Raw genomic sequence first — 26,862 nt, forward strand, 5'->3', positions numbered from 1 at the left:
TGACCAAAACTATCAAAATCTGCATAAATTCACTATTAATACCTCCTAAAGTGATACAATTAGTGATTATGTTGTCCATGTATTACAGCTGATATGAGAGTACAACAACCCCCACATTTATTTTATTGTTTTTTTCTCTAATATTGAAAAATATTATCAATAGTGGCATTTGTGGTGTTGAGGTCCAAACCAACCCAAAGAGATTTATAGCAGGATAAAGACCAAATGTCAACTAAATTAGTTTTTCAGTGCATAAAATCAATGTTTAAATATGTTGACTTGGTGTTTTTCAATATTTATATGATTTTAGTGTGGTAAATATACAAAATAACAATTCTGTCCGAGTCACAGCTATTCCACCAATCTAATGCAAAGATATTGGAAATGAACACATCAATTAACATGAAAAAAGTCACACTATTCATCTGAATCCCCTATGCCATGAACATGGACCATTATGTCATTACAACATCCACTTTATGGAAAGTACAAGACCAGTTCTACATGTTTGGGTGCCATTATGAATTTTTGATACGTTTTTTGGAAAAAATAATGTGCAAAAATGTATTTTGCACACAAATGTGCAAAGAATCTCATTATATAATGCAGAAATGGATTCCTTGACCATGAAAACATATGAGTAGACACCAGAAATACATCTGTACTCCTTTCACAACAGGAGATATGACGTATTGTAGTGTATGGGACTGTCCGGCGGCCATATTGGATTTGGAATATGAAAAAGCTGGAAAAAAACAATTCAGGCAAGAAATATATTTTCCTCACCATAAATCACCAAACTAAAGACAAGGGGCAACCAACAGCTTTTCAGAAATGCATACAACAGCCAAAAATCTATGCCGGGTCAATTTTGACCCTGAACACCACAGATGTAACTTTTTTTTTTTTGGACCTTTAAAATTTACTAAAATGATAAAACATATTTTTTGTGTGTTGCAATGATTGTGACTGAGGATTAGATGAAGCCTTATTTCAAGAAAATAAAGGAAAGTGTGTTTTTTTCACACTAAAACTTGAAAACGGGTCAAAAATGACCCGAACACAACATAAGGGTTAATACCATGTAATACTAGTGTAATACCAGTGTAACAATATGCAATATCAGGTACAGTGTAATAACGAGTGTAACAGTATGCAATACCATGTAATATAGTGTAATACCAGTGTAACAATATGCAATACCATGTAATACCACTTACGCACAAACACATGATGTAAGTAAAAAAATTACATTGTATTAAATATTGTTACACTGGTTATTACACTGTACCTAATATGGTATATCCACTGAACCATTAAAACAGTATTACCATTTGCCCCATTTTTTGCTTCATTTTCACAATAGTCGTTTGGTTTTAAGCCTATGCACGTCATGTCACGTCTGTATGTATCATATACGTTTACGAAATGGTGGACGGGAGTGGTAGGAATGATGGAGGACTGGAAGCGTCGCGTTTCGGGGATATACCTTAAGCAGTCGAAGGCGACTGCACAGGCAGTCTAGTTTCCATAAAGGAATCGAATAGCCTAATTGTCATAACAAAAGTTGCAGTTTCAGTCAAATAGCTCATATTAAGTGGAGGACGAGTAATATTTCATAAGCATATTTTAGTTCATATATTATGTAATTCATTCTGCAAAAATGAGTATATTTTTCTCTCAAAAAATGACATTGGTTTCAATGAGGGCACTCTTGTTCTGGCAGGGACTCGCTTTTCGGCACGACACTGGCTGTGCCAAACATTGTTTAAAAGTTTTTATCAAATTTTGGTCGGCACACAAGGTTTTGGACATACTAATTTCTAGTGGCACCNGGGCTGCGTCTGGTGCATTGATCAGTCATGTTGCCTAGCGAAAAAGACAACCTGGGTGAGAGGATGAGATCTTCCTCGGCTGGCGAGCGCTCAGCATGTGTGCCCGCGCGTTATCTTCTCTCCCAAGACCCGACAGTTGCTTACAAGTCAATTTGAGCACGAAAACAGCAAAGACAATGTGATATTTCATTCAAATAGGGCCTACACACTCCAAATAAAACATTGGTCGGAGGGATTTTCAACCGGACCGCAGCGCGAGCAGACAGTCAGTGTGAAAAGCCAACTCTACCGGGAAAATCGCCGCTCGCTTACCATCAGTGCGCGAGCCCTGAAAATCGCAGCTCGCTTACCATCAGTGCGCGAGCTCTCGAAACAGTGAAGTGGCATATCGCAACAGCACATGCGGATCAGCCAAATCATATGCAACAAAGTCGCCAACAAAGCGAGGATTTAACGTTTAACCCTTATGTTGTGTTCGGGTCATTTTTGACCCGTTTTCAAGTTTTAGTGTGAAAAAAACACACTTTCCTTTATTTTCTTGGAATAAGGCTTCATCTAATCCTCAGTCACAATCATTTCAACACAAAAAAAATATGTTTTATCATTTTAGTACATTTTAAAGGTCCAAAAAAAAAAAAGTTACATCTGTGGTGTTCGGGGGTCAAAATTGACCCGGTATAGATTTTTGGTTGTTGTATGCATTTCTGAAAAGCTGTTGGTTGCCCTTTGTCTTCAGTTTGGTGCTTTATGTTGAGGAAAATATATTTGTCGCCTGAACTTTTTTTTTTTCAGCTTTTTGATATTAAAAATCCAATATGGCTGCCGGAGAGTCCCATACACTACAATATGTCATATCTCCTGTTGTGAAAGGAGTACAGATGTATTTCTGGTGTCTACTCATATGTTTTCATGGTCAGGGAATCCATTTCTGCATTGTATAATGAGCTTCTTTGCACATTTGTTTGCAAAATACATTTTTGCACATTATTTTTTCCAAAAAACGTATCAAAAATTCATAATGGCACCCAAACCTGTATAACTGGTCTTATACTTTCCATTAAGTTGATGTGGCAATGACATAATGGTCCATGTTCATGGCATAGGGGATTCAGATGAATAGTGTGACTTTTTTCATGTTCATTGAGGTGTTCATTTCCAATACCTTTGCATTAGATTGGCGGAATAGCTGTGATTGTTATTTTGTATATTTACCACACTAAAATCATATAAATATCGAAAAACACCAAGTCAACATATTTAAACATTAATTTTATGCACTGAAAAACTAATTTAGTTGACATTTGGTCTTTATCCTGCTATAAATCTCTTTGAGTTGGTTTGGTGCAGAACACCACAAATGCCACTCTTGATGATATTTTTTAATATTAGAGAAAAACTAATAAAATAAATTTGGGGGTTGTTGTACTTTCATATCAGCTGTAATACATGGACAACATAATCACTAATTGTATCACTTTGAGAGGTATTAATAGTGAATTTATGCAGATTTTGATAGTTTTGGTCATCAAAAACGATTTGCATAATGTAAGATAAAAGATCTTTAAAGTCAAAAAGATGAATACATCAGTAATATTTCCATGGATATGAATACATACCAAGTTAACCATGAGATGAAAAACAATATTTGATGATAACTAGTGTTTTTAGGTATTTTATAGCTGAGTTTTGTTATCACGGGTCAAAAATGACCCGAACACCACAGGTGTATGCAGCTTACGAACACAACACAAGGGTTAATAGGCCTATGCCAACGTTGTGTGAATACGGGAATTGGACAGCCATGCACTGTCCTTTCAATAGGTATAGTAGAATAATAGGTATAAGACCGCTTCGGTTTCTTTTCACCTCATGGGGAAAGCATAATTTCCATGCACTGCACGAAACTACTAAGCATAAAGTTAGCGATCAAACAAAAAATATTGGTTGTTGTCATTACAGCATTTAATAGCCTATGCTATGGCTGTTGTTTAAAATAGCCATTGGATTGCCAACCGTCCCTTGTATTAAGAAACAAACGTATGTATATGAGCGTATGGATATGGGACTCAATGTCGTTCAAATGCAGGGAATTGCATCTGTTTTTTTCCCTTTTGTATTCGTTTGCATAATTATAGTTTTTCTGTGCGTTCCGGGACCTCTGTCCAACTCACCGTCGCTGTGATGTCATATGCTTTTTGCGTTCCGGTACCTTGTGATTTACAAATTAAGCATTGATTACGGAAGTGTAGGTTAGGTTATCGCCCCAGCTGTTGGCGATGTAAGATAAATAGCCAACGCTTAAACACTCAAACGCGGCGCTGTAGGTTACTGCAGTGAGGTTTAGGCCCCCTATTGCACTCTCCATAATTTTTACCAAACGAAAAAAGTATCCACATCCAGATAACAAGTTTGAAGTTGCAATATTAGACGTTTCAAATCTTGCGATGCGAGAATCGGTATAGGGGCTTGTGGCTTCAATTTAGGTCTACACATAGCCTAGAGCTTGCACATGAATGGCAATTCATCCGATCATCATAAAAAAAAAGAAAAGAAAATTCATTAGGCTATTTATTCTTTTTATGACTCTTCTTACTTCCTGGAGGTGTTCTCACACAATTTAATTAGGCATGTCGTTATCCGCTGAATCGGTGCGTGCTGGTGAATATGAGCATATTAATATGCCGTCAACATCGTCTAAAATATTCCATATGGTAATAAATGTTGCCAACACATTTGCGCTTCTTCACCACTCTGTGCTATGGTTATCTGATATGAACAAGAGAGAGAGAGTGAGAGAGAGAAAGAGAGAGAGTGTGTGTGTATGTGTATGTGTATGTGTATGTGTGCGCGCCCGTGTGTGCGTGTGAGTGAATGGCGCTCCCAAGTGCCACCCGGCGGTTGTTTGGGTACACTGCAGCTAGGCCCGGTACGTGGCATTACCTCGGTAAAGGGTGTGCATTGTAGGGGGAACGACTGTATACTACAACGAAAGTGGAGAGAGCCTTTTATTAATATAGTACGACTAGTTTTGGCAACAACCTTCTGGCAACAGCAAATTTATAACAATGGCTTTGAGTTAAATTCAAATTATTTCACTAAAAGTGGGGGGAACCACACATCTTTGCTGTTTAAGGTTACAGTTTAAGCTGGCAGACACAGTTCTGGGAAACTGGGTCTAGAGGTGCAACCAGGCAAGAGGATCTGGTCAGTGCCTATAGCGCTAAGTGTCTGAAGCACCAAGGAGGGTGTCAGAGGCACTAAGCGTCTAAGCATCAAAGAGGGTGTCAGAGGCGCTAAGTGTCCAAGCACTAACTAGGGTGTCAGAGGCACCAGGACTGTCCTTTGGTGAGGAATCACCAACCGTGGTGAAGGCCACCGGGCCCTTTCTACCGGGCCCTTTAATTGTAAGAAAAGCGTAACGTTACGATGGTCTCTTTTTGATGGTTTGTGCAAGTAGGGTATTGGTTGAGGTTGAAAGGTTTAAACAGGTGTGATTTAATTGCAAAAACTGGGTTCACCTGATTTTCCCGTCTGTATTAAACATTGGGAAAGTAAAACTGAATGTAAAGAAAGCTGAAGCAGGTTGGACTGAAGAGACTTTGAAGGCTATGTGTTTGTATTTGTGATACTCGTTGTTTGTGCATTAATGCTATTGTTTTAGCGTCTGTTGTTTGGTGCTGAGAGATTAGTAATTGAATAAAATACTATTGGATTGTCATCATGGGTTTGAGTAAGAGTAAATCTGTTAAACTTCCAAAAGGAATACATACCCCAGGATGTTTGTAATACATGTATAATAAGTTTGGAGCAGAATGTGTAGATGAGAGAGTCATAAGAAAGTGGCATAAATGGACAGAGGGAAAATTCCCTTTGAGTGGAACATTAAGGATCAAAAGGTTACAAGAATGTAGGGCAATGATAGAAGGCAAAAGGAGAGAGTTAAAAGCAGACATATTTGAAAGGTGGGCCTATACGCGCAACTGCATTCCCAGTTGGTGGCTCAAGTAGAACTTCTGCAACAGCAGCTTCTTTCCCACATCTTAACTCCCCCCACAGTTATGATATCTACACCCAATGCACAGAGAAGGCATAAAAGGGTGAGAAGGGGGAGGAGAGGAAGCTGCAGAGCTAGAGGAATGAGAGGAAGTGAGATGAGGAATGTTAACCCTTTTAATGCCAATGTTATTTTGGTGAAAATGCTCGATTTGGGCATCACATATTCAACAGGCTGTGGCTGGACAGGGGTAAGAGATAGAGCCTAACTGTAAATTACAAAAATGTTGAGGAAGACCCAAAGTTTATTTTGGGAGTAAATATGCATACCTAATTAGCATATTATGACGTCATATGGGGCGGCCATTTTGAATGTTTAATTAGTAATGGAAAATATTGATAATTTTCAATAGATTTTCAATAGATTATTGAATTTATTTAGAAATATGTGGCATCCCATTACTGTCATGTTGTGCACATACATTATGGTCAAGTAAAAAAGTAGTTTTAAGCCTAACATATAGTAAATATTGTAACTAATATTGTAATAATAATAACTAGCAAGAAACGGAATAACTGGGAGGTTGTTGCCTGGAGTGCCAAAAGTGTTTGCATCTACCTGTGACTTTTTAGTCTGTGAAAACCTTTCTCAGACAGGGTAAGCACACATATTCAGTACACATATATGCTATTTTACTACACCTGTGACCTATATAGGCTACTGTAGGCCATTTGGATAAGGCGCAGGGGCAATGACCCCTGTATGCATAGGATCATCCTGGATGATCATCAGCATAGCTCAGTGAATGAATGTTACAGATTGTCACTTTTCACAAAACTAATGGGCACAGTGTCAAGATAATGGGCATAAAAAAGGCCTAATTTGTATCATGAGGTGTACCCTTGTGAAATCAGTTTCAGGAAAAGGGGTGGAGAGGCGGAGCAAATCAGCATCACCTCTCCTGTTATCTCAGCTCTATTGACTTATAAACTGCTTCTATTCATTTTGGTATCATAGGCTACTGTTAGGCATACAGACATGGATCGAAAGTACACACAGCCCAATTAGTCCGACGTTGTCACGTTATAGTAGTAACACCTAAAGTCGGCTATCTGAAGGCGATTAGAAGCGGCACCATCTCCCCTCACGCATAGCGCAGCGCTTTCCTCTCCAGTCTCTCCGGTTACGCCCCCTCTTCCATGCTGCTTTAGTGACATGACAAACTCTAATAAAGACAGTCCAACCACGGCGACCAGCCCAGTTTTCAACAAGTCTAAAATATTCGTGTTATAGGGTATGCGTCTTCATTTCGCCGTGCGCAACGGTAAAAAAAAAAAAAAAAAACGCGGATATTTCCCCAAGCCATGTATCGAATTTCTACGGGATGTACAACGTCTAACAGGATAATCCATTATTTTTTGTAGCAGTGGTTTTCCTTACGGTCTTTCATAGAGGGAAATGACATACGTTATCTTTATGTTTTAGCTTTTTTGCCTACTCCAGCTTAGGGGAAGACGCACGTCAAAGTTCACCACCAAGTGAAATATAGCCTATTTCGATGAACACATGATGACTGCAATCACTTTAGGGGCGACATATGGCATTGTATTGCATATAAAACGCACAACATAGAAATAGTGGTTGCCTATTTAGAGGTTTATTCAGTGAAATTACGCATATCGCCCTGTGGGTTTGGATGACAATAAACGCTTCTCGCATGTTCTAAGGAAATCCCCCGTAACCATTTACAAGTCGCCAAGCAAACACATTCTCACAACCCCGCAAATGTTCATTAGTTTGTGTTCAGGATCATGTTTCCTAGGTCTACACCGTGTTTCTGTGTTTGACAGGGGAGGTCCCAAACAGCCGATTGATCGTCTGTGTTGCAATCTCAGCAGCAACATCTTTTTTTCTTATAATAATGGCTGCAATTACTTGAGGGGCGAAATACGCAATTGCATTGCACACAAAACATCATGACAAGTTGTCGTCTGGGGGCAGGCCAACTTGCTTCAGATTTATTCAGTGAATGAAACCAGTCGCATGCGTTCAGCTCGCCTGGAACAGGGCTTCGCCTTCGCGTCGCGTGTGTTCAAATGGGAACTCCCCTACCTAATGAAGTCTCCAAACAAACCTCTTCTCTCAATCCCGAAACTTTCCATTGAGTTATGGTTAGGATCAGTTATGTTTGTAAAACTGTTTATGTATGTAAAACGGACGCCATGTTTCCCTGTGTTTGGCAAGGGGATCTATTTCACTGCCTATTCGAATTGGCTGTTCTTCTCTGTAGCCACGGCTAAGCTAGCAATAGGAGACGCATTGTCTAAGGCCATATTATAAATGTCTACACATATACAATCAACTTGTGAGAAAATATAATGTCACTAAACATAAACCACAAAGACAAATTGCATTTAGAATGTATTTGGGCTTGAATTAGAGGAAATTATGTGCACAATCTCACAACGCCGATCCTCCTTTGTTTTGAAATAGTGACTTGCAACGCAACTTCCGCGTCTGGGTTTTCAGATGGAAATTACTCGAAAAAAATGTACTAAGAGGGGTCGAAATTCTTAGAAAGGATTGAAGTACCACATGTCTGCCACCCAGTGGAAAGGAGTATGGACAAGATTTTACACTCTATTCGACGTGACAGCCCACCTAATTCAATACCGCGACCTGTCGCAATTTTGCGACGACGGCATTAAAAGGGTTAACACATCATCCAACAACAAATCATATAAATGTGGTGAATTGGGACACATGTCAAGAAATTGTTGGCACAGCCCTGCTAAAGGACACTAAAGGTGTCTGTTTAGAAATACCACACATATTTACATAGATTCACTGAAGATGAAGGGTGTTAATTGTTACTGTGCAAGACTGACCACCAAACACTTCCAGCCATTCATTGATGCACACCCACGACATACCCTAAGGCTACAATGCAGACGGTCTAGCCACTTCCCTGTGGTTGGTTATAGACATACACACAAGGCCTTTTTGTGACCAAAAAGCAAGCATTGATGGTGTAACATGACATAAGTTGTAGTTAAATACAACCTGGCAAAATTTACATTTTTTAAAATGTTAAATTTAAAGGATGTGAGTAAAGTTACAAGGTAGAAGATATGGTAGCATCATTTTGTTCAGAGAATTTGAGAGCACATTGATATAGTTTTAAAAAGCACACATAGTCAAAGCCTTAATTAGGGATACCAGCAAAAGCGCAACCTTTACCTATTATTTGGCATTGATATGTCAAGTCAAGTCAAGTCAAATTTATTTTTATAGTGTATTTCATACACAGGTGCAACTCAATGCATGTGACTTGGTGATATTTGGTGAACTTATAGAAATTGTGATACTAAAACAACAGCCTGTAACATCATCGGCGACAACGTCATGGTGAATAGACAATGGTGTTGTGTAAGGGTATTTGCCCCATCAATCACTGCTAAATCTGTGACCCAATATATGGAAGGTTTTGGGTTTGGGTTTATGAGATCTGAAACAATGTTGACTGACTGAAAACTACTTGACTGACTTGGTTTGTGTATAATTGAGTGCAAAGATATGAAGAAAAGAGTGGAACTGGAAACAATATGAAATATGAAAGATATTACGAATCACAAAATATATGTTAGCCATTTCAACAGTTGGAGCCAGAATGCATGGTGCAAATCATATTGCATGAAAACTGTTTGTCTGATATCCCCATCCTAACTCTGAATCCCCATTCTTGTTTAACCCAGACTAACTCTAAACACTAAACACAAGGGTGTCTGATGCTCATGAAAATGTAAAAAAATATGAATAGTGAGGATGATGAGGCTTAGATTAGTGATTTTTGGTCAGGCGTACCTGTCAGAAAACCATTGCCATGGCAACATTACAAATGATAAACCTAATCTTTTGGTTTCACATTGTAGCCAACTTCATTCTAGGAAAAGTCACACAGTTTCGTAGTCATAGCTTTAGTCATTCAGGAGTTATACGACATCAAAGTTGGTGCGGGCACTTTTAGCCCCCCCCCCCCCCCCCCGGTCTGGAAAGGGTTCATGAATTCGGAAAGAATAACGTAATCTGACTTGGCTGTCTGAGCCTCAAATGATATGCAGCGCAGTTTAGATGTTTAGATGAGTGGGAGAGTACTCCAACTTGAGAAACAGTTTCCCCTTGGTGGCTCTGCCAATGTGGTCAGAGAAGGGTTGGATAAAGGTTTTTAAAGAGGGTGAAGTAATGTCGTGAATAATTTTGTGCTCGAGTCATATATCAGTATAAAGGATGAGGTTATCAAAACTGAGCAAGTTATACATGTCTATTATAGCACAGTGGTAAAATTAAGGATGTTTGTGCAAGACTTAACCCTTATGTTGTGTTTGGGTCATTTTTGACCCGTTTTCAAGTTTTAGTGTAAACAAAACACACTTTCCTTTATTTTCTTGGAATAAGGCTTCATTTAATCCTCAGTCACAATCATTTCAACACAAAAAAATATGTTTTATCATTTTAGTAAATTTTAAATGTCCAAAAAAAAAAAAGTTACATCTGTGGTGTTCGGGGGTCAAAATTGACCCGGTATAGATTTTTGGTTGTTTTATGCATTTCTGAAAAGCTGTTGGTTGCCCTTTGTCTTCAGTTTGGTGATTTATGGTGAGGAAAATATATTTCTTGCCTGAACTTTTTTTTTGCCAGCTTTTTGATATTACAAATCCAATATGGCCGCCGGACAGTCCCATACACTACAATATGTCATATCTCCTGTTGTGAAAGGAGTACAGATGTATTTCTGGTGTCTACTCATATGTTTTCATGGTCAGGGAATCCATTTCTGCATTATATAATGAGATTTTTTGCACATTTGTTTGCAAAATACATTTTTGCACATTATTTTTTCCAAAAAAACGTATCAAAAATTCATAATGGCACCCAAACCTGTAGAACTGGTCTTATACTTTCCATAAAGTTGATGTGGCAATGACATAATGGTCCATGTTCATGGCATAGGGGATTCAGATGAATAGTGTGACTTTTTTCATGTTCATTGAGGTGTTCATTTCCAATATCTTTGCATTAGACTGGCCGAATAGCTGTGACTCTGACAGAATTGTTATTTTAGATATTTACCACACTAAAATCATATAAATATTGAAAAACACCATATTTAAACATTAATTTTATGCACTGAAAAACGAATTTAGTTGACATTTGGTCTTTATCCTGCTATAAATCTCTTTGGGTTGGTTTGGACCCGAACACCACAAATGCCACTCTTGATATTTTTTAATATTAGAGAAAAACTAATAAAATAAATTTGGGGATTATTGTGCTCTCATATCAGCTGTAATACATGGACAACATACTCACTAATTGCATCACTTTGGGAGGTATTAATACTAAATTTATGCAGATTTTGATAGTTTTGGTCATCAAAAACGATTTGCATAATGTAAGATAAAAGATCTTTAAAGTCAAAAAGATGAATACATCAAATAATATTTCCATGAATATGAATACATACCAAGTTAGTCATGAGATGAAAAACAATATTTGATGATAACTAGTGTTTTTAGGTATTTTATAGCTGAGTTTTGTTATCACGGGTCAAAAATGACCCGAACACCACAGGTGTATGCAGCTTATGAACACAACACAAGGGTTAAGTTGGGTCTTAGCAACAACAATTAGGAAATTGTGAATACTTTCACAATGTTACGCAGGTTTTCTTCTTATGCATCTCAGTGTGGAGTGAAAAGTCACTCCCAAATGTTTAAATTTAATAATGACTTTAAACTGTTTTTTGTGAAGATGATTGACTGAATTTGAGCTGTTGATAACAGTATAATACAATATGCAACTGTAAAAGGACAAAGATTAAATGGCCGAAATTAAGTAAAGATAACAACCTTGTCACTCTTGTACATCAAACCAAATTGCCAAGTCTAAAATAGTAATAATGTGATTAATGTGAAGACGAAATTGTTTTACACTGGTATCAAATATAGGACAGTGTTTCTCCCAAGAATGGATACTGCTGGGTTTTTCTCTATTTTGTGTCTCCACAGAACTCTGAGACCATCACAAACCCCAAACACTCATGACAATCCAGGCCTGTGTTCCTAACTAAGGACTGCAGGAACACAATAGCAATAAGGGGGTGAAGAGGACGTCCCAAGAGGATGTCCCATTCATCAACTGGCAAAGGAGAAGACCATGGGACAGTTACCAGGAAGGACAAGGAAATTATGCATGGGACCATCTACAGTGATCATGTGACCATCCTCAGTTCGACCACAGAAAGTGTTGGGTGCAGTTTACGGCTAGATGGAGGGGCCTATGCCTTGGCCCAGATCTGGGTGCCTTCTGCTTTCTGTTGACTGGGGTTGTAAATTAGCAGATTATCCAAGCGGGGCATTAGGCCTCAGCGAGGGAGAACTGTGACAATAGCACCATAGTCAACATTATGACGATGAACAATTATCTGTAAGCACTGGTCACTTAAACAGTAATAAAAGTTATGGTCCCATCCAATGTTTATCACATGACTATGCATAGACAAGGACATGCTACAACAACTGGTGAAGAGGTAGCTGAAGAAGGCAGTGTTTCTCAAGAAATTAATTTTTCATTCTAGTTCTTAGTCTTAGGTAATATAATATTTCAGAGTATGAATATCTTAAATGTGATGCCAAATAGTATTGTTGTATATGCTACTCAATTGACTTTATTTTATGACACAAAGTTGTGAATGAGTGTTTTACCTATTATTTTACTCATTAGTAATTAGTTATACCTATAGTTAGGATGTTTTATTTTACACATGACCATGTGTTATTTTGTTTTTATATACATATCCACATATTGCTTTGTAACTGGAGTCTACTCTCAGCAGACAAAGTCGGGTTGCAGCTTTAGCTGGGCCGTTGGAGAATTTTGCCCAAATTAGTCCAAAATTGGTCAGTATTTTTCACTGCTCATTGGCGGGTAGTGTTTTTTGACTGAACTGTTGGGTTTTTGCTCCAACCTGAGAGTATTACTCTGTACTTGTTGAAATTTAAGAAGACCAGAAGATACTTTGTGATGACAATGCATCATATATCTTAGTTGGCGCTTAGTGAATGATAGACTAGTCATGGTGGACATTTGGGATGTTGGTGGATGAATGTGGACTACCAGGCTGTCAATCATGCAACGGACAGCTAGCTACTGGGGACACAGCTAAACCACAGTAGTACTCTCCATGGGGCAGGGGAGAGGAATCACAAGGGGCAGGCAAAAACAATATGACATGGTGTGTCCCGCTTGTCTGCTGGCGTTTCTGGGTGTCTGTCCATGATTGGTCTGTTGCTCTTGTGCCAATTGGGTTATGTGTGGTGTCTAGTAGGTTACCAAAGAAATGTAGAAAGAAATGTTTGATTGCAAGAAATGTCTGATTACTTTTATAATGTGAGCATGAACTCCCAAAGGGGGAGAATGTGGATAGTTTTTTAGGTTCATCTTAGTTTTCTTAATCTTCTACTATTCTTATATTATATTCTCAATTTATTCTCATGATTTGGCTGGGGAAGTCCCCATATAGTGACATATTCTTGTGTGTAAGCTTTTCTGTAATGGGTCACGGGACACTGAACATTATTGGAAACATGTGCATCTACTTGCCGTGGCTGCTGAACAACAAATATGAAATTGCATATGCTGGACAACAAGAAAATGGACAGTGGGCATCTGGCCATGCGGGACCCCACATGCGCAGATGAAGCTGACGACATGGAATGTGAGTGAGGGAAATGGTTAAATAGGGTTGCCTTTTGTATCCACTTCAGAACTTGCTGGGTGGAATACTTCCTGTCTCCACGCAGTAACTTCTCCAGCCGTTAACAATAAAATCTGCAGTGCTTACCACCTGAGTTGCTTGTCTGCCGATATTAAAATTATTACTACACTATCACATAATATACTATGACTGTACGAAAAACACCTAAAAATGGTTTAGAACGCAAGGAGCTTACAACATAATTCTGAAAACACCCCGGGTATTCAATGCGTTAACATTCTTTCTGTGTGCTTACTTCAGTGTCTGGAGGTTACAGTCTGGATTCCTGAGTAGATCAGAGATGTGCTTCACTCCAGAGTCTCCTAGTTGTTTGCCATCCAGATCCAGATGCATAAGGTGTGAAGAGGGGTTTGATGCCAGAGCTGAAGCCAGAGCAGCACAACCCTCTGCTGTTATACTGCAGTCACCAAGCCTGGAGAGAGGAGAGGAAAGGAGAGGGGAAGAGATGGAGATATGGTAAGTAATAGAAACACAAAGGTGAAGAAACACACACACACACACACACACACACACACACACACACACACACACACACACACACACACACACACACACACACACACACACACACACACACACACACACACACACACACACACACACACACACACACACACACACACACACACACAATGCATTAGCAATGTGTGTTGTGGTGGGAAAGAGGTGTGACCTAATCAGAGGAGGGTCTTTCCAGGGTTCGATGGGGGGCGCTTGGAAGGAAAGGGTCGTGCCTTATCAATTAATTAATATTCATTTATTAATATCAGCTTAATGAATATTAATTGGGTGATTAATTTGCACATTTTAATTCACATTTATATAAATAATTAATTCATTTGTGCACCCAATGGGCCCAGGACATGCCCCCACAGACCTGGACACAACCCCAGCTCACCCCAAACGTTTATTGTCGAAATCCCAAAAACATATTGCAGTACAGTAGTTTTTTTCTAGTGTTTTCTCTGATGACTGTAATGGTGTTGACATGCTTTGTAGGTTTGCTTACGTCAGTGTCTTTAGTTTACAGTCTGGATTCCTGAGTAGATCAGAGATGTGCTTCACTCCAGAGTCTCGTATTTGATTGCCATCCAAATCCAGCTGTATCAGGTGTGACGAGGGGTTTGATGCCAGAGCTGAAGCCAGAGCAGCACAGCCCTCTGCTGTTATACTGCAGGAGTTAAGCCTGGACAGAGGATAACAGGAGAGCGAGGTAGAGACGGAGATATAGTAATTAATAGAAACACAAAGGTCATTAATGGAGAGGTAATGGACAACTGTAAATTTGAGTGTTTTGGGTTTCAGTAACATTTTTTTTACAATTGATTGTATTGTTCGGATCTTCAATAAAAATGCACAAATGAGATCACTGCTCTATTGTTTTTCTTCATAAAGTGCAATACACCTCTATCCACTGTGTATTTTTTATTGTGGATAAGGTATTGTCATTTAGCATTTTACATGGTGAAAATGAAGAAACTGTGTCTCTGTACAGCCTTTATGACGCAGTCCCATCCTATAGATGTCATGCTAGAAGATCTAGAAACTCGGTCTTCACAACAGAAACATCAGCATTCGCATTCATCATATTTTCATTTCATTCATTTCATGAGTACAATGGCACTGCGTTGCACTCAGCGATTTAAATGACAGCTCTGACTCTGGTTGTGTCTCCGATTCAGTAACCTGCACCTGCTTTCATCAGTGATTGTCGTGTCTATCTATCTATCTATGTAAGTTTCCATCTATGTACTGAACCTGCACCAACCAGTCACTAAAGTCAACGCAGAAGAATTTGCTTGTGATTCCAAAAGTCAAAACAAGGTGTGGAGAGGCAGCCTTTAGCTTCTATGCTGCAAAGCTTTGGAAACAGCTTCCAGATGACGTAAATAATCGACCCATTATTGATAGCTTTAAATCTAGACTCAAGACAAAGCTGTTCTCAGATGCTTTTCACCTATCTTAACTCATATATCAATATTAATTTAATTTGTATTATTCATTTTTATTTTTACCACATTTTATCTTAATGTTTTTTCTTTCTAATCTCTAATTTCTTTCTTTTTGCATGTGTTTGTTGCGAAGCACATTGAATTGAACCTGTGTATGAAATGTGCTATACAAATAAACTTGCCTTGCCTTGTGTTAAATAAAAGGGACACGTTAAGCGAACGCAAATGTCTGGTATAAATGTACTGAGGCCATCCCTGCTCTTGCCCGTGGCCAAAAAGAGATTATATGCTGGTTTCCAGCGAGGCGTGGTTTCATAAAACCACTTCGGCGACGTCATTGCGGGTCGTACATTGAATTTAAATAACAACTAAGCCTGCCCAGGGACCACGGATGCAAATTAGCTTTGTATCTAACTCTGGTACTGGAGTTGTCCTGTACATGGCCCCTGTCAAATAAACCAATAAACTGAACTGCCGCGTCCCCAGCGACGGTCCAGCCGAGACCCAGCGAAGGCCCTGCCATGGAAAGTGGAAATAAAATAAACGTCTCCTACTGTAGCACACACACAACACACAATCAGACTTACTCCAGTGTCTCCAGTCTACAGTTTGGATGCTCCAGTCCAGTAGACAGCAGCTTCACTCCTGAATCACCCAGTTGTCTATTGTTACGCAGGTCCAAATGTCGCAGACTGGAAAAGCTTGAGCTGAGAGCTGCAGCTAGATATGAACAGCTGCTCTCCTTGAGGCTAGACTCCCGCAGCCTGAGAGACACACACATTGGACATAAACCCACAAAAACTTGTATCTTACTTTTCCTTAGGGTCACTCCACTCATAAAGCTGATGCTAATTTGGTTGGATTGTCAGGTGAGTTTTTCTTCTCCAACACAGCTCTATTAATACTTTACTACAACTCATTTCAACCTTTAAGTCACTTCATCTGATGGCTCAAACATCAGAGATGTTAACCCTCTCGGCGCCACAGGTTTTTGCCCAAAACTGATGATTTTGACATGTTATATTCAAAAGGCTGTGGCTTAACATGGGTAATAGATAGAGCCTGACAATTAATGAGACAAATATTGAGGATGACCCAAAGTTTATTTTGGGAGTAAATTATCCCATCTAATTTGCATATTATGACGTCATATGGTGTCGGCCATTTTTAATTTATAATGAGTTATTGGATATTTTTGCATATTTTCAAAATATTTTTAATAATTTATCTAATTTAATTTATAAAACTTCCCCAGACACCTTCACTATTATGTTCTGTGAATACATTTTGGTCTAGAAAGCAATAAATTGTACACTAAAAGTGTAATTTGTAACTAATATAGTGCAACAATGTAGCATAGTGACAAACACAAGTGAATGGACGGTTGCCGTTTTGCCTGTAGGGACTGGTCTATGAAGGTGACAAGTTATTTTTTAGTGCATGGACACCCTTCACAGCAATGCCCAGCATACAGATTCTATCCACACTAGGGGTATTATGTGCATTTTGTCCATTTGTGTGTCTTTGAACCAAGTACAGCAGGCCTACAGTAGCCTACAGTAGGCCTGTCAGCGTACACCCTGAAGGACTCTGAGTATGGGCTACATTTCTAAATACTTGTGCAAATATCTATTCAAACCAAGTGTTACATTTACTGATATACAAATGAGTGATATAAGGAAAGTGTGTGTCTGTGTGTGTGTGTGGGGTGGGGGGGTTGGGGGGGGGGGGGGGGGAGCTTGGGTTGGTTACCTACCCTATATCGCCCATGTCTTTCTGATGCACCAAACCCCAGCTGGTATCACACTTTTTTGTTGCAAATAGACTCAGTCAGGTCGCAATTGGACATAATTATTACTATTATTATATCATTAGAATAGCATTGCTATTTATTTAGACCTGCAGTCGGCAGGAACAGTGTCGAGTAGCGTGAACTATGCACCGAGTAGAATGCGCACGAGACCTCTGTGTCTCGGGCGCATACTCCTCTCACTCCATCCCCCACTGTTGGCAGGAATATGCGCACTTCTTTTGTCTTCATTTACTTTTCTACTTAGTATACAAGCTCTTCTACAAACATCCTGACCACTGTCACCCTCCAGATGATGAATATTGACTCTGTAACAGGCAAATTACGACGCGTTGCATCATTCCCCTGTCGTTGCAATGAACGTCGCCAGCATAGCGACAGTATAGCCTACAAAGCAGCATGAAATTACCTCGCATCTCGATCGGAAAAAACCTTCCCTTCCTCAATATACAAGTCTCCTGCAGAAACGAACACTTCTATTGTGTACTTACAAATGAATAAATGAAGGGTTTTCTTGTTACAGTCCCCATGATCGATGAATAGGCTGTCGATAGTTTCCCTCAGGCAACAGTAACATGGGAAGTATAACGCGGCAGAAAATACACTCCTGTTTGCATATTACCTCATTTAGGGGCGAAATATATGATGAATACATATGTACAATCATGACAAGTTACCATGTGAGTGCATTTGGTCGTTTATTCAGTAGAATTATCCACGTAATGTCACTACAAGTCTGCTTCCGTCTTTCACGTTGTTTCACAGGGGAGAAGTTACTTCCGCAATGTCCGAGGTTTGTAGTTTTGTAGTTTTCTTAAACAAAATACCATATAAGGCATCCCAATGTGTTTAGAACTGAAGTACTACATGTCTGCCACCCAATGGAGTGGAAGTTGAACTACATTTGATATCCTATTTGAAAAAAAACGGCCGTTGTAATCAATACGGCATCTCGTCGACAAAAGTCGCCTGTGGCGCCCAGAGGGTTAATGATATGAAATCATAACTTTAGGGCTAACATGATGAATGAAATTTAATAACTTACATGATTAATATGTAATAGCTTTTAACTGTTTGTTTGCAGTGCACACCTCAATATTGGTCTCAGGATCAGACAAATGCACGTCTTGTGTTCTAACTCGTCACTATAAAGCCACACCAAGTTTAATTACAATCAGTGCTTTTCCAGCACAAAGTGTCTGATTTCACATTAAATCACTCAAGACAGCAATACTCACTTTACTGTTCTTGATATTTTGACCACTGGCAGCATCCTCAGCAGACCTGCATCTGATCTTGCATGAGATCCGTAATCCCTCAGGTCAAACTCCTCCATCTCCTGGTCAGACATTTGTAACAGAAAGGCCAGAGCAGACAGCTGGGAAAGAGAAAGATCCGCTCTGTCTTGCTTTGCCTTCTGCATGTACCCCTGGACCTCCTCCACCAGAGAGTGGTCGTTCAGTTCATTCAGGCAGTGGAACAGGTTGATGCATCTCTCTGGGTTTTGGATGTCTCTGATATTCTCCTTGATGAACTTGATGGTTTTTTTTGTGTCCAGTGAGCGACTTCCTTCTTGTGGTATGAGGTCTTGTAGGCGTCTCTGATTGGACTCTAGTGAGAGGCCCAAAAGGAACCTCAAAAAAAGGTCAAGGTGTCCATGTTCGTTCTTTATAGCCAGTTTCACTGCAGTCTGGTGTAGCTCATGGAGGCTGATAGCACTGAGCAGTGACTGAAGCGGAGAGTTTCTCCTAACGGTTTTGAGGGGTTGTAGGATTTTAGACATTAGAGACTTCCTGCTAAAGTGCAAAAACACATATAAAGCTGCTAGGAACTCCTGAATGCTCAGATGAACAAAGCAGAACACCTTCTGCTGGTCCAGCCCAGACTCCTCCCTGAAGATCTGGGTGCAGACTCCGGAGTATACTGAGGCCTCTTCGGCCTCTTTGGCATCCATTCCACATTTGTTAAGGTCATCTTCGTAGAAGATCAGATTACCCTTCTCCAGCTGTTGGAAAGCCAGTCGACCCAGGGACAGAATTGTCTTCTCTTTCCATTGGACTTTGTACTTCTCGCTAATATGCTTGGCATGTATGATCAGGAAGTGTATGTACATCAGGGTCATGGAAGTTGGAATCTCATCACTCTTCCCTTCAGTTAGGATAGACACCAGAACAGTGGCTGCCATCCAACAGAAGACAGGAATGTGGCACATGATGTAGAGGCTCCTGGATGACTTCAGATGTGTGATGATTCTGCTGGCTTTCTCTTGATCGTCAATATTTTTCTTTAAATATTCCTCTTTCTGTTGGTCAGTGAAACCCTGCACTTCTGTCACCTGGTCCACACACTCGGGAGGGATCTGACTGGCAGCTGCTGGTCGGGAGGTGATCCAAATTTGAGCAGAGGGGAGCAGATTACCCTTGATAAGGTTTGTCAGAAGAACGTCAACTTTGGTAGGTTCTGATGCATTGTAAATGCATTCATTATTCTGGAAATCTAGAGGAAGCCGGCTTTCATCCAGACCATCAAATATGAAGGCAACTTTGTATTTCTCATCAGTGGAGAAGATGAGGTCAGATGTTTCACTGAAGAAGTGATGAATAAATCCCATGAGAGTGTATTCCTTTTCTCTTATCAGGTTTATCTCCCGAAAAGGCACAGGAAGCAGGAAGTGAATATCCTGATTAGCTTCCCCTTCAGCCCAGTCCAGAATGAACTTCTGCACGGAGACCGTTTTCCCAATTCCAGCTATTCCCTTTGTAATCACTGTTCTGATGTCTTTGTCTTGTCTCGCTAGGGGCTTGAAGATGTCAGTGTATTTGATTAGTGTCTCCCCATTGGTAGTCTTTTTCTTGGATAACATCTCAATCTGTCTGACCTCATGTTCAGTACTGACTTCAATACATTCCCCTTCTGTGATGTAGAGCTCTGTGTAGATCTTCTCAAGAGATGCAGGTTGTCCCTGCTTTGGGATGGCTACACGCACATTTTGGAACTTCTTAGATAGCTTTTCTTTGAGCACTTGTTGGCATTTTGGAAACAGTCCATCTAAGAGACGGTGCATAAAGATTGTGTTGGTCATCATATACACATGAACACACATGCATCAATGTTCATATACAGATGTTTCTAAGGAACTGTAGCACACCATATAGCAGGATATGATTTATTAAAATAAAAGAAACGGTAACACTTTACTTGACGCCCGTGTCATATGCATGTCATTACAGTGTCATGATAGTGTAACCCTAACCCATAATAGTCATAGATAAGTCATAAACATTATGTCCATGTCGTAAACATCATATCCATGTCGTAGACATTTTATGACTGTTGGACTTAAGTGACACTCGGTTACAGCAAGCAGGCCAGCAGTCATAAAATGTTTATGACATGGACATAATGTTTATAACACATGCATAACTGTGCCATGACACTATTATGACTCTATAATGACATAGGTGTCAAGTAAAGTGTTACCAGATAAACAAATTAAGAAAATGTGCACACATACAGTAAATATTGGGATCCATCAAATGCCCCCAGTTTGGGAAATCTTTCTCTTCTTTTGAAGACTTTACCTAGTTACCTGGTTTAACTAGTAAATACAGTGTACCTAATAAATAGAGTATATTATTATCTCACTGAAAAGATAGTAAAAGCAATGCAAAGGGTACGCAGAACATACCCAGCTTCTTTGGTGGTTGTGCCAGAGTTGAGGTCTCAGCACCTGGAGGACAGAGGAAATCTGTGACACTTAACTCATAACTTATAAATGGAATACTGTATGACCACCAAACTTGGGGGAGATGAGCAACATATGAAAATATAACAATAACATTTCGTTTTGGTGTCATTACATAGTATTATGATGTATCTGTGACGTCATTATCTGATTTTAATGCCCACAATGTCCATCACCTTTAGGCAATGCAGCTCAATTTTGATAATTATATGCTTTGGACGACTTAAAATGAACACACTGTGCCTGTCTTGGTAGTACACTTTTTGCCACCATATCCAGAGCCGCGCTGTGCTCTGACAGCACTTTGTTGGGCAAGCAGCCCAGACTCACAGCCCTGTGCCATGAGATCTGATCTTTCGAACCGTCGACCTGCCAACTCCCAGGGTTACGCCCCATGTGCAAAACGTCATATATACCAAAGCACATTTTTAGAAGTTCGAAGATGGCATGACTTTCAGTATACGTTCTAGAGAACTGAATTTGGGAGATGAAATGCGAGCTTTTTCAAGAGACAAAGAATGAAGCTACTAAATCATGAAACAAAGTCTGGGGTTTTAAGACTGTAAAGGCTACTTTATGATCATCATTTCATCATCGTACATGATATGCTCACCATAACAAACAAAAGAGTACCATTACCTATCATTAAGACCTTTCTTAAACTATGCCCGTTTTCCCATTATTCTCATGTATGTTAACCCTTATGTTGTGTTCGGGTCATTTTTGACCCGTTTTCAAGTTTTAGTGTGAAAAAAACACATAAGGCTTAAGGCTTCATCTAATCCTCAGTCACAATCATTTCAACACACAAAAAATATGTTTTATCATTTTAGTAAATTTTAAAGGTCCAAAAAAAAAAAGTTACATCTGTGGTGTTCAGGGTCAAAATTGACCCGGCATAGATTTTTAGCTGTTTTATGCATTTCTGAAAAGCTGTTGTTTGCCTCTTGTCTTTAGTTTGGTGATTTATGGTGAGGAAAATATATTTCTTGCCTGAAATTTTTTTGCCAGCTTTTTCATATTACAAATCCAATATGGCCGCCGGACAGTCCCATACACTACAATGCGTCAAATCTCCTGTTGTGAAAGGAGTACAGATGTATTTCTGGTGTGTATTCATGTGTTGTTATGGTCAGGGAATCCATTTCTGCATTACATAATGAGATTTGTTGCACATTTGTTTGCAAAATACATTTTTGCACATTATTTTTTCCAAAAAAACGTATCAAAAATTCATAATGGCACCCAAACATGTAGAACTGGTCTTATACTTTCCATAAAGTTGATGTGGCAATGTCATAATGGTCCATGTTCATGGCATAGGGGATTCAGATGAATGGTGTGACTTTTTCATGTTAATTGTTGTGTTCATTTTGTATATTTACCACACTAAAATCATATAAATATTGAAAAATACCAAGTCAACATATTTAAACATTGATTTTATGCACTGAAAAACTAATTTAGTTGACATTTGGTCTTTATCCTGCTATAAATGTCTTTGGGTTGGTTTGGACCTCAACACCACACATGCCACTATTGATGATATTTTTCAATATTAGAGAAAAACCAATAAAATAAATTGTGGGGTTGTTGTACTCTCATATCAGCTTTAATACATGGACAACATAATCACTAATTGTAACACTTTATGAGGTATTAATAGTGAATTTATGCAGATTTTGATAGTTTTGGTCATCAAAAACGATTTGCATAATGTAAGATAAAAGACCAGTAAAGTCAAAAAGATGAATACATAAAGTAATATTTCCATGGACATGAATACATACCAAGTTAGTCATGAGATGAAAAACAATATTCGATGATAACTAGTGTTTTTGGATATTTTATGGCTGAGTTTTGTTATCACGGGTCAAAAATGACCCGAACACCACAGGTGTATGCAGCTTACGAACACAACACAAGGGTCAACCCTTTTACTGCCGCCGTCGCAAAATTGTGACAGGTCGCGGTATTGAATTAGGTGGCTGTCACGTCGAATACAATGTAAAATCTTGTCAATACTCCTTTCCACTGGGTGGCAGACATGTGGTACTTTCTAAGTCTTTCTAAGAATTTCGACCTCTCTTAGTGCATTTTTTTTTGAGTAATTTCCATCTGAAAACCCAGACGCGGAAGTGCGTTGCAAGTCACTATTTCAAAACAAAGGAGGATCGGCGTTGTGAGATTGTGCACATAATTTCCTCTAATTCAAGCCCAAATACATTCCAAATGCAATTTGTCTTGGTGGTTTATGTGTAGTGACATTATATTTTCCCACAAGTTGATTGTATATGTGTAGACATTTATAATATGGCCTTAGGCAATGCGTCTCCTATTGCTAGCTTAGCCGTGGCTACAGAGAAGAACAGCCAATTCGAATAGGGAGTGAAATAGATCCCCTTGCCAAACACAAAGAAACATGGCGTCAGTCTTACATACATAAACAGTTTTACAAACATAAATGATCCTAACCACAACTCAATGGAAAGTTTCGGGATTGAGAGAAGTGGTTTGTTTGGAGACTTCATTACGTAGAGGAGCTCCCATTTGAACACACGCAACGCGAAGGCGAAGCCCTGTTCCCAGCGAGCTGAACCCATGCGACTGGTTTCATTCACTGAATAAATCTGAAGCAAGTAGCCTAGGCCTGCCCCCAGACGACAACTTGTCATGATGTTTTGTGTGCAATGCAATTGCGTATTTCGCCCCTCAAGTAATTGCAGCCATTATTATAAGAAAAAAAGATGTTGCTGCTGAGATTGCAACACAGACGATCAATCGGCTGTTTGGGACCTCCCCTGTCAAACACAGAAACACGGTGTAGCCTACCTAGGAAACATTATGATCCTGAACACAAACTAATGAACATTTGCGGGGTTGTGAGAATGTGTTTGCTTGGCGATTTGTAAATGGTTACGGGGGATTTCCTTAGAACATGCGAGAAGCGTTTATTGTCATCCAAACCCACAGGGCGATATGCGTAATTTCACTGAATAAACCTCTAAATAGCACAGGCAACCACCAAGTAGCCTATCTTGTCATGCGTTGTATGCAATACAATATGTCGCCCCTAAAGTGACTGCAGTCATCATGTGTTTATAGAAATAGGCTATATTTCACTTGGTGGTGAACTTTGACGTGCGTCTTCCCCTAAGCTGGAGTAGGCGAAAAAGCTAAAACATAAAGATAAAGTATGTCATTTCCCTCTATGAAAGACAGTAAGTAAAACCACTGCTACAAAAAAGAATGGATTATCCTGTTCGACGTTGTATATCCCGTAGAAATTCGATACATGGCTTGGGGAAATATCTGCGTTTTTTTCACCGTCGCGCACGGCGAAATGAAGACGCATAGGCTACCCTATAACACGAATAATTTAGACTTGTTGAAAACTGGGTTGGTCACCGTGGTTGGACTCTCTTTATTAGAGTTTGTCTAGTCACTAAAGCAGTATAGGGGGCGGAACCGGAGAGACTGGAGAGGAAAGCGCTGCGCTATGCGTGAGGGGGGAGGGTGCCGTTTCTGATCGCCTTCAGGCGGTCGACCTTAGGTGTTACTTATAACGTGTACTATAACGTGATAACGTCGGCCTAATTGGGCTATGTGTATTTTCGACCCATCTCGGTATGCCTAACAGTAGCCTACGATACCAAAATGAATAGAAGCAGTTCATAAGTCAATAGAGCTGAGATCACAGGAGAGGTGGTGCTGATTTGTTTCGCCTCTCCACCCCTTTTCCTGAAACTGATTTCAGGAGGGTACACCTCATGATACAACTTAGGCCTGTTTTATGCCCATTATCTTGACACTGTGCCCATTAGTTCTGTGAAATGTAAGTGACAATCTGTAACATTCATTCACTGAGCTATGCTGATGATCATCCAGGATGATCCTATGCATACAGAGGTCACTGTCCCTGCGCCTTATCCAAATAGCCTACAGTCGACTATATAGGTCACAGGTGTAGTAAAATAGGATATGTAGGCATATATGTGTACTGAATATGTGTGCTCACCCTCTCTGAGAAAGGTTTTCACAGACTAAAAAGTCACAGGTAGATACAAACAATTTTGGCACTCCAGGCAACAACCTCCCAGTTATTCTGTTTCTTGCTGTTATTATTATTACAATATTAGTTACAATATTCACTACGATATGTTAGGCTTAAAAGTACTTTTTTACTTGACCATAATGTATGTGCACAACATGACAGTAATGGGATGCCACATATTTCTAAATAAATGCAATAATCTATTGAAAATCTGTTGAAAATCTATTGAAAATTATCAATATTTTCCATTAATAATTAAACATTCAAAATGGCCGCCCCATGTGACGTCATAATATGCTAATTAGGTATGCATATTTACTCCCAAAATAAACTTCGGGTCTTCCTCAACATTTTTGTAATTTACAGTTAGGCTCTATCTGTTACCACTGTCCAGCCACAGCCTGTTGAATATGTGATGCCCAAATCGAGCATTTTCACCAAAATAACATTGGCAGTAAAAGGGTTAATATTCTCAGTGAAGAACCCATTGTTTGTTGCCTGTGATTAACTGTTCGCATGTAGGCTATTCTTTGGGGCTGCGGGGCTCTGCCACACAGAGGAAGCAAATTCTTGGAGTAGGCTAACATCAAGATCTACTTTATAAAATAAGCCAGCAGCAAGAGATGAACATATGAAACAATAACAAATAAAATGATATAGGCTATTCAAGTAATCTGCATGGCCACATCAAAAAATTGAGAAGATAGCACACTGTGAACAGTTTTGCAGAGTATTCAACGATAGCATTGCAAACACACAGTTAACACAGTGTATGTACTAATATGCTGCCAGCGCAAAGTTTCCAAAGTTTAGGCTTTCGTTTCCCTGATCTACAGAAGAGAAAGCAGACAAAATTCAAGTCTAAAACTACCCATGAACATCAGTACAACATCAATCAGATCTCCTCACCTTGATGATGGATGTTCGTGATGATGTTGATGCTCCCCTGAACGTTGGTATGTGACAAAGCTGGAGTGTTGACGTTGCTGCTACCCTCAGCTGTGATGTTCAATCGCTGCACATCTGAACCACTGTCTGTGGTGGTGACTCCTGCAATGACACATACATCTTAGGAGCGCTGGTAGTATGTGAAATCCACATTCATGCAATGTTGTGTTGTGTGTTATGGTCAAGGAGAGATCCACTTTTATCATGAGGACACTTGCGACTGCAACTAGGCAAATCAGAAGCCAGCTTGAGTCGTTAGATTTCAGTATTTAAGGAAGGCGTTTTCTTTGTCTTTGTGGACATGTTTGGGTATAAGATGACAAAAACTCTCTATACCTGGAAATGAGGCCGGAGCTTCATATTTGTCTCTCCTCTTTATTACTTCTTTTCCTCCTGACTGTTGAGGCCCCATGGACTCCATGTCACAATAGGTTTCTGTCAAAATTCAAATTGGCACCTGGCCATGAACAAAGACACCAACAAAATGAATATTAAAACCTTTGTTTTTGTAGTGCTGATGCCATTACATACTAAATAATGACTAAAGCGTTTCTAGGCGAATAAACTAAGACAATCTTAAAAGTGCACACAGAGAAGATAAAACAATAAGCAGAAAAGTGAGGAATGACAAGCTGAAAGGAGAGTAAAGAAGAGGATGAGGTGAGAGAAAATGGGGAGGACAGATGA

At 39.5% G+C, this 26,862-nt stretch overlaps 1 protein-coding gene across 1 annotated transcript in view; it reads right to left on the bottom strand.

The window, feature by feature from the left end:
* LOC134437470 (NACHT, LRR and PYD domains-containing protein 3-like) overlaps nt 1-26,596 on the bottom strand; it is a 62,569-nt gene extending 35,973 nt beyond the window's left edge. The window contains exons 1-7 of the mRNA XM_063186961.1: nt 26,512-26,596; nt 26,137-26,277; nt 21,117-21,158; nt 18,667-20,476; nt 16,206-16,382; nt 14,676-14,852; nt 13,902-14,078 (exon numbers count right to left, since the gene is read on the bottom strand). Coding sequence (XP_063043031.1) covers nt 13,902-14,078; nt 14,676-14,852; nt 16,206-16,382; nt 18,667-20,476; nt 21,117-21,158; nt 26,137-26,277; nt 26,512-26,596 — 2,609 coding nt within the window. The remainder of the gene's footprint in view (nt 1-13,901; nt 14,079-14,675; nt 14,853-16,205; nt 16,383-18,666; nt 20,477-21,116; nt 21,159-26,136; nt 26,278-26,511) is intronic.
* Between the last annotated feature and the right edge of the window lie 266 nt (nt 26,597-26,862).

The sequence above is a fragment of the Engraulis encrasicolus genome, chromosome 21, assembly GCF_034702125.1.
Source record: "Engraulis encrasicolus isolate BLACKSEA-1 chromosome 21, IST_EnEncr_1.0, whole genome shotgun sequence".
In the NCBI taxonomy this organism is placed as follows: Eukaryota; Metazoa; Chordata; class Actinopteri; order Clupeiformes; family Engraulidae; genus Engraulis; species Engraulis encrasicolus.